This window comes from Heptranchias perlo, chromosome 10 (genome assembly GCF_035084215.1).
Source record: "Heptranchias perlo isolate sHepPer1 chromosome 10, sHepPer1.hap1, whole genome shotgun sequence".
NCBI lineage: Eukaryota > Metazoa > Chordata > Chondrichthyes > Hexanchiformes > Hexanchidae > Heptranchias > Heptranchias perlo.
In genome coordinates, this window is record NC_090334.1 from 19,610,522 (window position 1) to 19,623,256 (window position 12,735).

General features: G+C 43.6%; 1 protein-coding gene across 1 annotated transcript in view; it reads right to left on the reverse strand.

Moving 5' to 3' along the window:
- slc8a3 (solute carrier family 8 member 3) overlaps positions 1-7,725 on the reverse strand; it is a 512,228-nt gene extending 504,503 nt beyond the window's left edge. Inside the window, exon 1 of the mRNA XM_067991281.1 lies at positions 5,892-7,725. Within this exon, the coding sequence (XP_067847382.1) occupies positions 5,892-7,657 (1,766 nt within the window). The 5' untranslated portion in view covers positions 7,658-7,725. The remainder of the gene's footprint in view (positions 1-5,891) is intronic.
- Positions 7,726-12,735: the final 5,010 nt, after the last annotated feature.

The window sequence follows — 12,735 nt, forward strand, 5'->3', positions numbered from 1 at the left end:
CACCCATAGCTAGGGAACATTGAATGATGGGGCAGGAGCCTAAAATGACAAAATATTACTGTAACTGAATTAAATACGGATGGGTAGGAAGAGAACATGGAAACAATTCCTGTAGTCATTGTTGAAAGTCTTGAGGATTGTGAAACTAAGAGCCCTTTCAGATTACAAATCCAATTTTTTGGAACCAATATTGGATTAAAAGGCCCCAGAATTAACAGGGATGGAGAGGGAAATTTTCCCGTGCACTGGCCACCTGGTGGCTGGAATTTGATATATATCCCAGCATCTTTGGGAGCGGGCCCATAATACACTAGCTCACAAATGGGCAGGCACATGATGACACAATGTAAATAAGGGAACCACATCTTACGATGTATTTACTTCATTTATGTCCTTGGCAAAGCTGGACAGCAGAGATACCTGTGAGGCCCTGATGTCCAGTCTTGCTTGGGCCGTGGGTGTGGGAGTGAGGAGTCTCAAAATTTAATGGCAGAAGGAGGAAACAGGAGCCTGTGGGCCAGCAAGGTGCAGTGAAATTCCTTCCCTCCATCCCCCTACTCAGGCAGGCACCTCTGTTTCCCCAGACAGTGCAGAAACCCACCCAAAACATTTAAATGACCCTGACTCTGGGATCTTGCACAGGGTCAGGGATGTCAGCAGTCAGTAGGCAAAAGTTCCACTCCATCTAAATCTGCTCCTCCATGACCTCCCCATGAACTTCAGAGCCAAAGAGTTCAAATGAGGAAATCCCTGGCGTAGTGATGATGTCCAGCCTCTAAATATCTTTAGCAGCGCTTTGTACATATGATTTGATTCAGTGTTTCCTAAATGTGTTAATAGCATCTAACATCAATATTGCATAGATCTTTACTTGCAATACAATCGGCAGGCTGTCCACGTTGATCCCTTCTGCGATGTCTAAATTGGAATGTCAACCATGTATTGGATTTTTGGACATACAGTTGGATCAGTCATGAATTCCAGTTCAATGTATGCAGTTTGAGAAGGTCACCTGGCAATATTCATGCACAAATTCTCAAAACCCTTGATCTACACGAGAAAATGTGAATTAAATAAACTCTGGCAGATTATGTTTTTACTTGAGGTGTAAAATAATTTTCTTTGTTTCCAATTTCCAAGAGCACTGAAGCTACAGCACAGTAGAACTTTCCCACATACTGTGATAGTGTAGTCAGTGTGCAGTGCCATACTGTATGGGCTGCAAACTAAAAAATTTTGTTTAAAAATTTTATCATGCTACATTATGCTATCATTTCAAAATACACATTGTCAACAGTAGACTTTGAAAGATTCCTCTTCAAATAGGCTGTTAACTTCCCTTTAATATGTTTTATTTTAACTGTAATTTCAGCGTGAGAAAGGAGGAATGGGGAATGGCTATTCCTCCCATTCAGGTCCATTATCCGAATCCTGTTTCAACCTACACTGACCTTTTCCCACATTACCCTTTGGTCCAAGTTTAATCATCATTTGTTAGATTTTTTTTTAAAGTGCAAAATATCAATAGACTCAATAAAGCCAGCTCTGATCACAGCCACCATTTTCAGGTGGACTACAGAAACCAGTACAAAGTTATTTATTTATATCTTTATATCAGGGGATATACAGTCTCAAAGTGTCTCCACACAACATTCAAACACACGAGCTATGGTTTCCATACCTACTACCATGGATTAATGCGACAGAATTCTCTCCAAAAGGCACTGACTTATGCTGGGATACGAATTCACATGCACCAGCTGCCCTCAGATAGCTCACCCAAGTGGGCATTCTTCAAGTGTAAGTCTAGTTGATGAGTGTTGGCAGGCCATTCAGCTGTGGACGGCATTACAGCTGAGCCTCATCCTGACCTCACTCCGCGACCGCACAAGTGGACTTTCCAGCAGGGGACATTGGAGTGGGAACCCTGGCTAACTTTTCCCCTTCTTAGCCCAGGGGCTAAATCTAAAATCCCTACAACTACCGCGGCTAAGATCAACAAATCCAGCAAAAGCCAAAGGTCAAATCTGGAACTTCCTAGTAGATACGGCTCAGTTCCACACTGGAAGGTGCCTTTCATGATTGAGCCATCACTTGAACCCTTCAATAAATGTTATAATAGCACATCACAACTAGTTCTCCTGCTCCTTCCAGTCAGTTGGTTAAATCCTGAATATCATTATTTTAACTTTGTGGGAGTGTAAAATAGCCATTGGTCCTTTTGGATCCCAAATTGAGTGCTCATCAGTACTCCAAACATTACTTTCTTTACCAAAGTGAGTAATGCTCAGTGTCAAGGGACTTTGTTAGGGGATGCTGCTGCTGTGTTGTTGGTTGTAGAATTTAAATAGGTTTTTCATAGACTCCATTAACCTACTGGACTCCACCAGAATTGAATTTTGAACCCTATGCTCAAATCTCGAAAGCCAGTAAAAAGACATGGAGATGATATAGATTTTATAGCTTAGATATATCGGGCCAGATTTTGCTGTAAAAGTAGTGGTGAGGCTAACAGCGCTCACTGTTGTTTATGTGCAAATCAGAAAGTAACTTCCGGCGAATGCACAGGTGCAGTTAAACCCGGAAGTTGCTGTCTGAGATGTGATGCTTCTCCAAAAGCTGCTTGAAAACGGCATCTTGCCGTCTGGCTCCCCGTTCGAACGTATTGAATAGCATGAAGTTCCTGTGCTTACCTCATAGCTACGGACTAAACTCGCCACAGTAAAGTTAGTGCTTGTCCATTCCAGTGTAAGAACCCTTTTAATGGTGTGGTAAGCCTTAATTACTGCCAAACAACCCCCCTAGCACTGAAAATTAAGGTTTACAAGTGTGGAGTCTCATTCCTTCAGCTTTTAATTATTGTTGGACATTTTTTTTTTTAAATGTAAAAAACAATTCTCTTTTTCTTTCTGTCTCTGTCTCTTAATCTAATCTTTCTTTCCCTCTCTTTATTTTGCTTACACTATTGCATTCGCTATTCTGGTTCAGATCTGCACTGCTGATTAACCATTCTTCAATCTGACTGGTTACGGAAACACACAGTTGCTTATCCAGTTCATACAGGTCCTAGATGCCCTGTAGAAGGCATTGAATGGATCTCTAATTTACAGTAACTTGCCCTGCAAAACCCCAGAGAAAGTCTATGGGTAAGTGCAGATCTAACGAGGGGTGGCGCCATTCGTTCACAGCTCACAGCAAAATCCGGCCCATCATGATTGAGATTAGTTTTAATTGGGGATGTTAGGTAGTACTTTTTACTTTAAGAGGCATTTATTTCAATAATTCTTTCTATCCAAGCTCAAAACTAGCTGCAGATTTTGGAGTGCACCATGTAGACTATCCAAGAAGATTCTTCTACTATCCCTTTAATGGAACACTTATGTCCCACTGCAGAGGTCAAAAAAGTGATGCTATGATAACAGGACAGTCTAAACTGTTAACGCTAGTGCTGGGCTAACCAAAATGCAGCCTACAGGCAGATTCCATCACTTTTGCATTTTTTAAAACTTGTGAGCAGTTCAACAGCTACAAACATTGTTTCCGCTGTCTATTCACAATTTTTATCCTTAGCGCCCTTTCAAAAGCCTGATGCAGGAGTGAGTTAGCACAGACTGGTTAGAAATTGTTAACTCAAGATCTGTACTGCAAATTAAAACTCTGAATAGCCTTTCATTCACACGTGGATTTTGTTTAAATCCCACAAAGCGACTAATTAAGTCTCGCACAGCACTGTTTTATGCAGTGAATAGTTCAATTTATCTTTAAGCCTGATGTACCTATTTCCTGTACTAAAACCGATTTTACACAGACCCACTTTAAGTTGTCCTAACGCCTCAGAATATCCAGAATGGCTGTTGCATGTCCACAAGTGCTGAAAGACATGGAACACATTGAGTGTTTAAACACACTACAAACATCACTTTGAAATGCTAGTCTATATTGACTAGGAGCAATTCAATCGCACGAGAGAAAAAAAAAAATCAACATGGACTATTTCCAAGGATTTGTTAATAAACAGTAAAATAAGTCAATGGATTTGTTGCATGTAAATAAAACCACCGGACTGCTTATAATCAACACGGATCTGCAAAACAGATATTTGAAAGCTCATGAGGCTATGATGACACAACTAATAACATCCAAAGTTGCTGCACACAACACATCAATTGACTCAGTCCATTGAGCAGTCTGTGAAGCCATTGTGTGCAGCTCACTCTCTAATCTGTACACCGAACTACTCTAAGATGAATGAATGTACAACTATGTCTTGTCAATGAAGAATAATTGCAATTAAAAATGTTAAATATTTGCCATACCCATCACTAAACATCTTGCATTCAGAGGGCAATGTTTGGATAACCTTTGAATCAATTCATTTCTGAACAGCATTTATTTCAACAAAAGCTATTTATAGTTACAATTCCTACAAGAACACTTCCTGAAAACACTAGTCATTTGTTAAAGAGACAAGCAGAACGAGCAAGGCCAGAGACTTAGAGCAGAATCACTACCGATCCTATTTTCTCAGGAGCAAATTATAACGGTACGCAAATCACTTCAGTGAACCAGTTTCTAGCCATCTGTGTGAGGGGCGGGTTGCATGGAGTCTATTCCAGCTGGATTCCCACCTTTCATATGGTAGAAGGCAGCAGGTCCATAGAAACATGCCTCCTGAGTCCAGCTCCAATTTCACATTCTTAAACCAGTGCTGCTTATTCTTGCCCGATAACCCCATATAATTAACGCCAGCTACTGAGAAAAGAGACACTGCAGCATGTGCTAGACCATGTCAGTAAGGAAGGTGTAAGCAATATTTCCAAGAATTATGAGCTTGTATGTTTAATATTTAATTCCTTATTTTTCTCTGAGGATTACAATACAGTTTACATTCAATTTCTCTGATTATTTGATCAAAATATCATATCCATATTCAGATACCCAGAGTTGACCGTTCTTTTAAAGGTGCTTAATCTACATACAAAAGAAAAAGAGCTTGTATATATTCAGAGAACCGAAATGGACAGGTCCACGCCAAGAAGTGTGGTAAAGGAGGAAACTCCAATGATACATTGTACACTACCATACTACACTTTAAATACAGACTTTACTTTTTAACCTAATATTTTAAAGGATTCATAAAGAGTAGCAAAAAATATAAATGCAAAAGGGGCTTGTTGAAAAACACAAATTGCAGCAGGAATGTGATTATTTATTTGAGTGTTACATTTGTAACATGTCCTAAAAGGGCAACTGGACTGTTAGTCATCAGCAGATTCCAGCACTTGATCCTATGGAGGGATCTGGCGACATGTAGTGTTCACTGCAGGAAACGTAACAAGGGGAGGCTCTAGACTGGTGTGCAGTCTAATTAGAAAAGTCCCCCCCTCCCAACTCCACCAGTTTAACAACATTTGAATACTTAAACAGTATTTTACTTAAATCAGTGATCTTGCTTTCATTGCAAACTTTGCAGTCCAGCAAGCCAACAGTCATGAGCAATATCTGAACCCGTTACTACCCAATTAAATTAACATTTATGTACATTTTTGGGTAATCCATAGAAGTGCTACAAAGCCAATAATGTATTGTGGGGTTATTGATTCTCCAGGGATGAAACCAATGCATTCAAGTACAAAAGTATGAATGCTACTTTTTTTAAGCTTTGTGCAAGTACTAAATCACACGGGTTAAAATTATGTTTTTTAAAAAAACACCCTTTCAAGTTTTTCCCAAGTTCCACTGGCTTTATTCTGCTCAACAGCAACTTCCTTTAACCTGACCGACCATTGCAGTAAATTCTGCGTTTTGAACTAAACAGGTATTTAACAGTCGCTTTTCCAACTACATATAAACACAGACATTCAAAGAGAAGGGATAAAAGCACTACTTACATAGTCTCATCGTTTTTAAACTCCAGCTCTCCATAGGTGTCTTCAAAGTCCTCTCCGCCCCCTTTGGCCGTCCCTTCGATTGTTCTAAAGGGGACAATGACTGTCCCGCGTGCCCCAGATGTTCTCAGCACCTTCACCTCCATCACACCAATGCTCTCACTCACATGGAGGACATCACTCTCAAATGTAAAGATACCCGCGTGGTCGTCATCTAAAATAGTCACTGTCGCAACTAATGGGGACACGATTAAAGCTTTCGGGTAGGGCACGTTATTTGGTTCGAGGGGATCTTCCAGTTCAATCACTCTGATGTTATTGAGACGCACAAAGAAATGCTCGTCTTCCTCAAAGATGTCGTCGTCGATGATGCCAACTGTGATTTCCTTCTGCGTTTCGCCCGATTTGAACACCAGGGTTCCTTCACTAAACTCGTAATCTGCGCCGGCATTAGCCGAGCCATCCTCCGTCTTATAGTCCACCACCACAGTTTTGGAGATGTCCCCGTCTTTGCGAACGACGGTCAGCGAAGCAGCGCCACAATTCTCCAGGCACTGGTAAGCCCAGGGGTCGAAGTAGACTCGGGAGCAGAGATCTGTAGGTGTTTCCGCCCTCACCTCATGCATGCTAGTGCCCCTTTTGGCCTGCTCGGACACATGCTTTTTCAGGACGTTGCCCGCCCCGGTCATCATCCTGGTGGCCTGGATGCGGTAGAAGGCCCTGCTTTTCTGCTGATGGGAAAGAGCGTAATAGTTCGCCATCTCCACCAGTTGATCCTGGTCTTTTTCAGGATGCTTTTGCTTCAGATCTTTAAGGATGCGAATCATCTCCCTGCGAGACTCGTCCACTTCCTTCCCTTCCAGAGCGGCCAGCGTCCCATCAATGAAGTGCGAGTTCACCAGCTTGCCATCCATTTCGATGCCTTTGGGATGCTCGCCGACGGTCCCAATAATGGGGCCCCTGTTCTTGTTGGTTCGATACTTCTTGTGCATGTACTTATAAAAGAGAAGTCTCCGGTCGGCAATCCAGGCTAGTACGACACAAACCGGGAAAAACAAAAAGGTGACCAGTCCTTCCCAGACCTGCACCACACCTGGTGAAATGACGGCGAGAATCATGTACAGCCAGATGTAGGCAAAAATGCTCCAAGCAGCCGTGACAAAAAACACACGCAGATGCTTAATCTTCCTGCTTTCGCCATCGGGAATGGCACAGACACAGATGGCAATAATGACAAACATATTGAAGGCAGCACTGCCCACAATTGTACTGGGGCCCAGCTCACCGGCTACAAACCCATGGCCGCACACTTCAATTAGGGATAGCATGATTTCTGGAGCAGATGACCCCAAAGCCATCAGGGTCAAGTTAGACACGGTTTCATTCCAGATTCGAATCGTGGTCGTGCTCGTCTCTCCATTAGGCTTATTGATGGTAATTTCTTTCTCTTGGGAGGTAATCACTTCTATAGATGACATAAAGCGGTCAGCGATAATTGAGACTCCCAAGAACATGTAGATCATGGCCACAAAATAAACAATCACCCTAGCAATTTTATCTCCCAGGGATGGATCTTCTGGGTACCATATTGGCAAAATAACTCCTGGTTTGCATTCATAGGTGCCCACGCAGGATGTATTTTGCTTTGGAGAACTTGTAGATCCAGGTGTATCTGCATCCACATAAAGAGGGTGCATTAGCAGCAATACTGCTATGAGGCCCAAATGCAGGCAAAATGACATGAACGTCTGCAACCTAAACCACGCCATGCAAACGGGCTCAGTCCCAACGTCCTCTATGAATCAAGTCAATCTTCAGAAGCGAAGAACCTCCACTGCAGGATCTGAAATAAATTTTAAAAGAAAACACATACTTTAAACTAGAACCAATAACCAAGCTGCGATTTTTCGAAAATGAGATGCACTCCTGTCCTAACTCTTACTCTGCTGCACAGTTAATAAATCGCACGAGCCTCACAAGGAGCTGCCAGCAATCAACTGCAGTAAACAGTGTTCAGTCCAGTGTCTGAGCTGTTTAAACAGATGTCTATTTGTAATGCGAGGGACAGCACATTGGCATTCTGATATGCTGTACCATGGTGTGGCAGGAAGTGGTTTCGAAACAGCACGAGTACGTGGTATCACCCACTGAGCCAGCAAGACATACCAAGCAGAGGTCGAGGATCTCCTCACAGGCAGGAAGAAAAAAAGATTACAATTAGAGATTGAGTCATCACACCCTGGGAGCAGGTTGCCCACCCGATCTCAGCCGGGGAATAATGTATGGATTTAGGAAGTTAAAAAGAGAATTACTCTAATGAGGCAAAATGAGAAACATTTGCTCCTTATTCACAACAATCAAAACAAGATGATATTTTCTTTCAATATGTATCCTACATTTCTGAACCAGTTAGTAGCAAGAAGTCTACTACCAGTGAATATAATCCAGAGATTGTTTATTAACGAGGGTGAACTCTGACTTCCTCAACTTCCTCAGAGTAACACGTTAAACAGCAGTAGAAACCTTCACGTTGTTCACACTCATCGGATTTGAAAGGGCACAGACTTCATGGGAAATGTTTGCCAAACTCTTGTTTGGGAAGTGAGATCCATGTGTCACTTTTATCACATTTCAATGCGATTTACATCTTCATGCAGTTTGCTTGCAAGCAAAGGGAAAAAAGGTTGCCCAACATTTTTTTCACACCAACGATGCTCCTTTGAAAGACTAATGAATCATCGATGAATGCTGCGTTTATATTACAATGTTACCACTGGTGACAACCCAGGCTTTAGTGGCAGTGCTAGAATATAAATCAGGCAGGGCTACTGCCTTGGACGATATGCAATACCATCTCAAGAGGTATACAGAAACAAGTGCTTCCAATAGCACTTTATCTCTTCAGCCTCTTTTCCCAGCCGTGAGTGGGTTGGGAACTCAGCTCATCTTGTACAGGGCAGCATGGCAGCTGTCACATCGCTGGCCTGTACAGACCTTCCCACAGCGTTGCAATTACAACTTTTAACTGCAAGCCCGCTTGTTTATATTTCCCCATAAATGGGCTGGATTCTACAGAGCCAGGGGCCAACCTACACTAAACTACTTCCATAGGAACAGGAATCGGCCATTTAGCCCCTCGAGCCTGTTCCGCCATTCAGTGAGAACATGGCCGATCCGCACACGAACTAACTTCCATTTAAAGCGGCTCGGCATAAACTAGGATAAGGACAGCAGGTGCATGGGAATGCCATCATCTCCAAGCTCCCCTCCAAGTCACACACCATCCCGACTTGGACATATATCATCGTTCCTTCAACGCCCATGGGTCAAGATTCAGGAACTCCCTGCCTAACAGCACTGCGGGAGCGCCTTCACCACACGGACTGCAGCGGCTCATGATGAAGGCTCACCACCACCTTCTCAAGGGCATCTAGGGATGGGCAATACATGCTGGCCTTGCCAGCGACGCTCATATCCCGAGAATAAGTATTTTTAGAACCTCACCAGAGATACTTGAATAGTTGCGACCAAGCACACTGATGACATTCTGCTGTCTGTTAAATCCCATAACACTGTACAGTTCAGTAATATAATACTGTTCGGGGAGTTGCGAGAAATTTAAAACACACATCAGAAATAAATAATGACTTTATCTGTAAGGTGCAACGGTGACAGAAGGCACAGACTTCAGCACTTAGTCTGTGTGTGAAACTCATGCACCCAGGCACAAAGGCATTATGATGGCCACTCATGGTGGCACTGTTTTAGGATGGAAGTGGCTGTAGGAATGAGTTATTAAAAGAAACAAGAACTACACAGCACCAAAGAGCACCCGGTCTGCAGATTAAGCAGAGCTGAATGCCACCTCGAAGAAAATTAATCAATTCAACCAATCCAATAAACGTTGCTAATTTATAGCAAAACATCATAAGACGAAAATCGATTTTAAGGGGAAATTGGTTTACAGCAGGAAAGCAAAGCTCCAACGTAAAAATAATGCTTAAAAGTGCGAGTGGTAGAGCAGAAATGTCGCAGATTAGAAAAAAAAACTTACAATGTGCAAACTAGCCGAATTGTGTACTGTAAACCGTGCAATAAAACCTCCCCCTAGAAACCTGCTCCATTAACTAAAAGAGACACACACACACACTTTGCAGTGAGCAACTTTTGATTCAGACGTGCCCGTCCACGCGACAACAACGTGTGCCGCTTCTGGGGGGCTTCCTTCAGGATTCCTGTTTACTTTGGTGACGGGTCAGTCAGGAGTGTGCGGGGCGCTGCCAGGTGGCTGCGGCTTCCCGCCCGCATTAGACGAGATGGGAGGAGGAGGAGGAGGAGGAGGTGGGTCGGTCCAACCAATTCTGCAGCTGTGGCTGGAGGAGGGGCTGAAGTGAAAGGCGAGTTCCCAAACCCCCAGGATCCGCGAGCCGCTCACGTCTGCTGGAAGAAAAGTGCTTGCCCTATTTAGGGAAGACGGTGGCGCAGTCGCTAAATTTGACCGAGGTAAACAAGAGCTCAGCAGAAGTGAATGAACACGACAGCTGTCATGATGGCCACAGAATGCAAAATATATATATAAATGCATTAACTGTTTGATCATCCTTAACCCCCCCAACACACACACACACCAGATCAAATAAAAAGACATTCTAAATATTGTGCAGAACACCATTGCGTTGCAAAGTACAACTGTTATTTTATTTTGGCTGCATGCAAAGCAAGGTTTTCCTGAATTTGCATTCGGGGGAGGGGGGGTCGATTGGCTTTTTTTTTGACGCTGCAACCAATCGGAAAAGCAAAAAAGGCCACAGAGAGAAGGAAAAAACGTGTCGGGGGGGGATCCTAAGGGGGGAAAGCTGTTCCTTCGATCAGCCTTCAATAAGAAAACAGGTTCTTTCCAATGCGTTCTAAAGTAGATTTGCATAAATTCTGTTCACTTAAAGCGAGTCAACCGATTAATACGGTGAAAAAAAGCACATCGAGCTCTGCCGATCGTGTTATATAATCCACAGTGTGCCTTTAAATAAAATTAAGTATATATAAAAAAAATGATGTTACCTGCTGTTTCCTTTCTCCACACACGCACACACAGAACTAAAAAAAAAATTAATTCTAAACACTGCACATTGTATCCTCTGGAATCAAGTAACTAGACAGGGATCCTGTGCATGACACACACCAACTTGCCTGGCTCGCTAAAAACGGGGCGATTTTGTAGCTGTCGATAGAGATGTGCTGCTGGAGATGTGCTGGTGATAGAGCTCCATTCAGATGGCAGGCTTCTGTTTGTTGGGGTTGGCGGATGGTGCTGATGGTGCCGGTTGACTTGTCCAAAAAAAAAACCCCCCACTGCGGTGACAGTGTGTGAGAGAGTGAGGGGGGGGGGGGGGGGGGGAGAACAGTCCGCCCACGTGTGCCGCCGAGACCACAGATTCACCCAGCCCTCCCCCAAGAGAGGGACTTTACTATAATCCGACACTACTCGACATCAGCAGAGAGGGGGAAGAGAGGAAAAAAAAATAAAAAAAATCAGCAGATGTGTCAGCTCAACCGAACCAAATCTCTGCCTGTCTGTACGTCACCCCGGCTCCACAGTTCAATATCGAGAATATACACCGAGATAGAGAGAGGGGGCACTGGCAAACTGCACTGCACCGTGACAAACAACTGACATCCGAAACACCGTCTTCTCACTTGGGAGAGATTAACTCAGGGAAACATGTGCTGAATGAGCGGCCATCCCCGAGCTCTCGCTCATCCTCGACCTGTTATCTCTCCACGTTATCCGGGGGACCGGGGCTCATCGTTCATTCATGTTCGGCGGGCGACTTCTTCCAGCCGTTCCGTCCGTGCTGTGAAACCCACATCCTGTACCCCAACACAGCATCGGGATTGATGCAGTTCAGGAGGGGAGGGGAGGGGAGAGGAGGGGAGGGGAGGGGGGGGAGACTGAGCCTGAGCCTGGGTTACAAAGTGGACGATTTCTGCAATATTGTTACAATATGTCGACCCTCTCCGTTATATAACACGATGACATCTGCTGGCGTTGTGCAGACTCGGTTTAATACTTACCTCCGGATTTTATTTATTTTTGTTGCCTTGTCGAAAGCTACATTCCACCGTGGGTTAAAGTGCCATCTCGTCACCCGCAGGTGTTCACAACCCCCATCCTCCCCCAAATGACTGAAATGCAGAGAAACTAAACAACGTGCTCCTCGGCGCGTCCTCTGATGTAAAAGAACCTCCGACTCATCTGGGCTGTGGATCAGAAATGGAAACCAAATGAAATGAAATCACGAGTAAAGCGAAGGTGACATTTCTATAAGAGCCCTGCACATGTTTGATTCAAAATCTTCAAACTAGTTAAATGCACAATTTGAAAACCACCTGTTTTATTTCCATAAGTCAGATGCAAGCCGTGCGCTGTTTTATCCCAAGCTAACTGTTGTACCCAAAATACAGTCGAAATAGCAGATAGTTCTCTGCTCTACCGTCCGGCAGCCAGCGCGGCTTAAATAGCAACCCTTTTCATTCAGATTCTTATCAAGTGTTTTAGCCCGTCTGCAGTCTCCTTACTAGCTTCCGTGAGCTTTTTAATTTGTGCACGGTAGATAAAGACTGCCTGAGCGCAATGGCGCAAAAAAAAGCAAAACGAGATGGGTAATGGCACAAGAACCCATCAGAATAATGATAGCACCGGCGCGAAGATCAGTCCTGATTCACTACTGGGTTTCAGATTCAGTAGCCTTGGTTTAAGATGTGAATTATCTGAATCGGTTGTCTTGATTTAGGATGCGAATTACCAGAATTAGTAGCCTTGGTTTACAGCATAGAATCATAGAAGGAG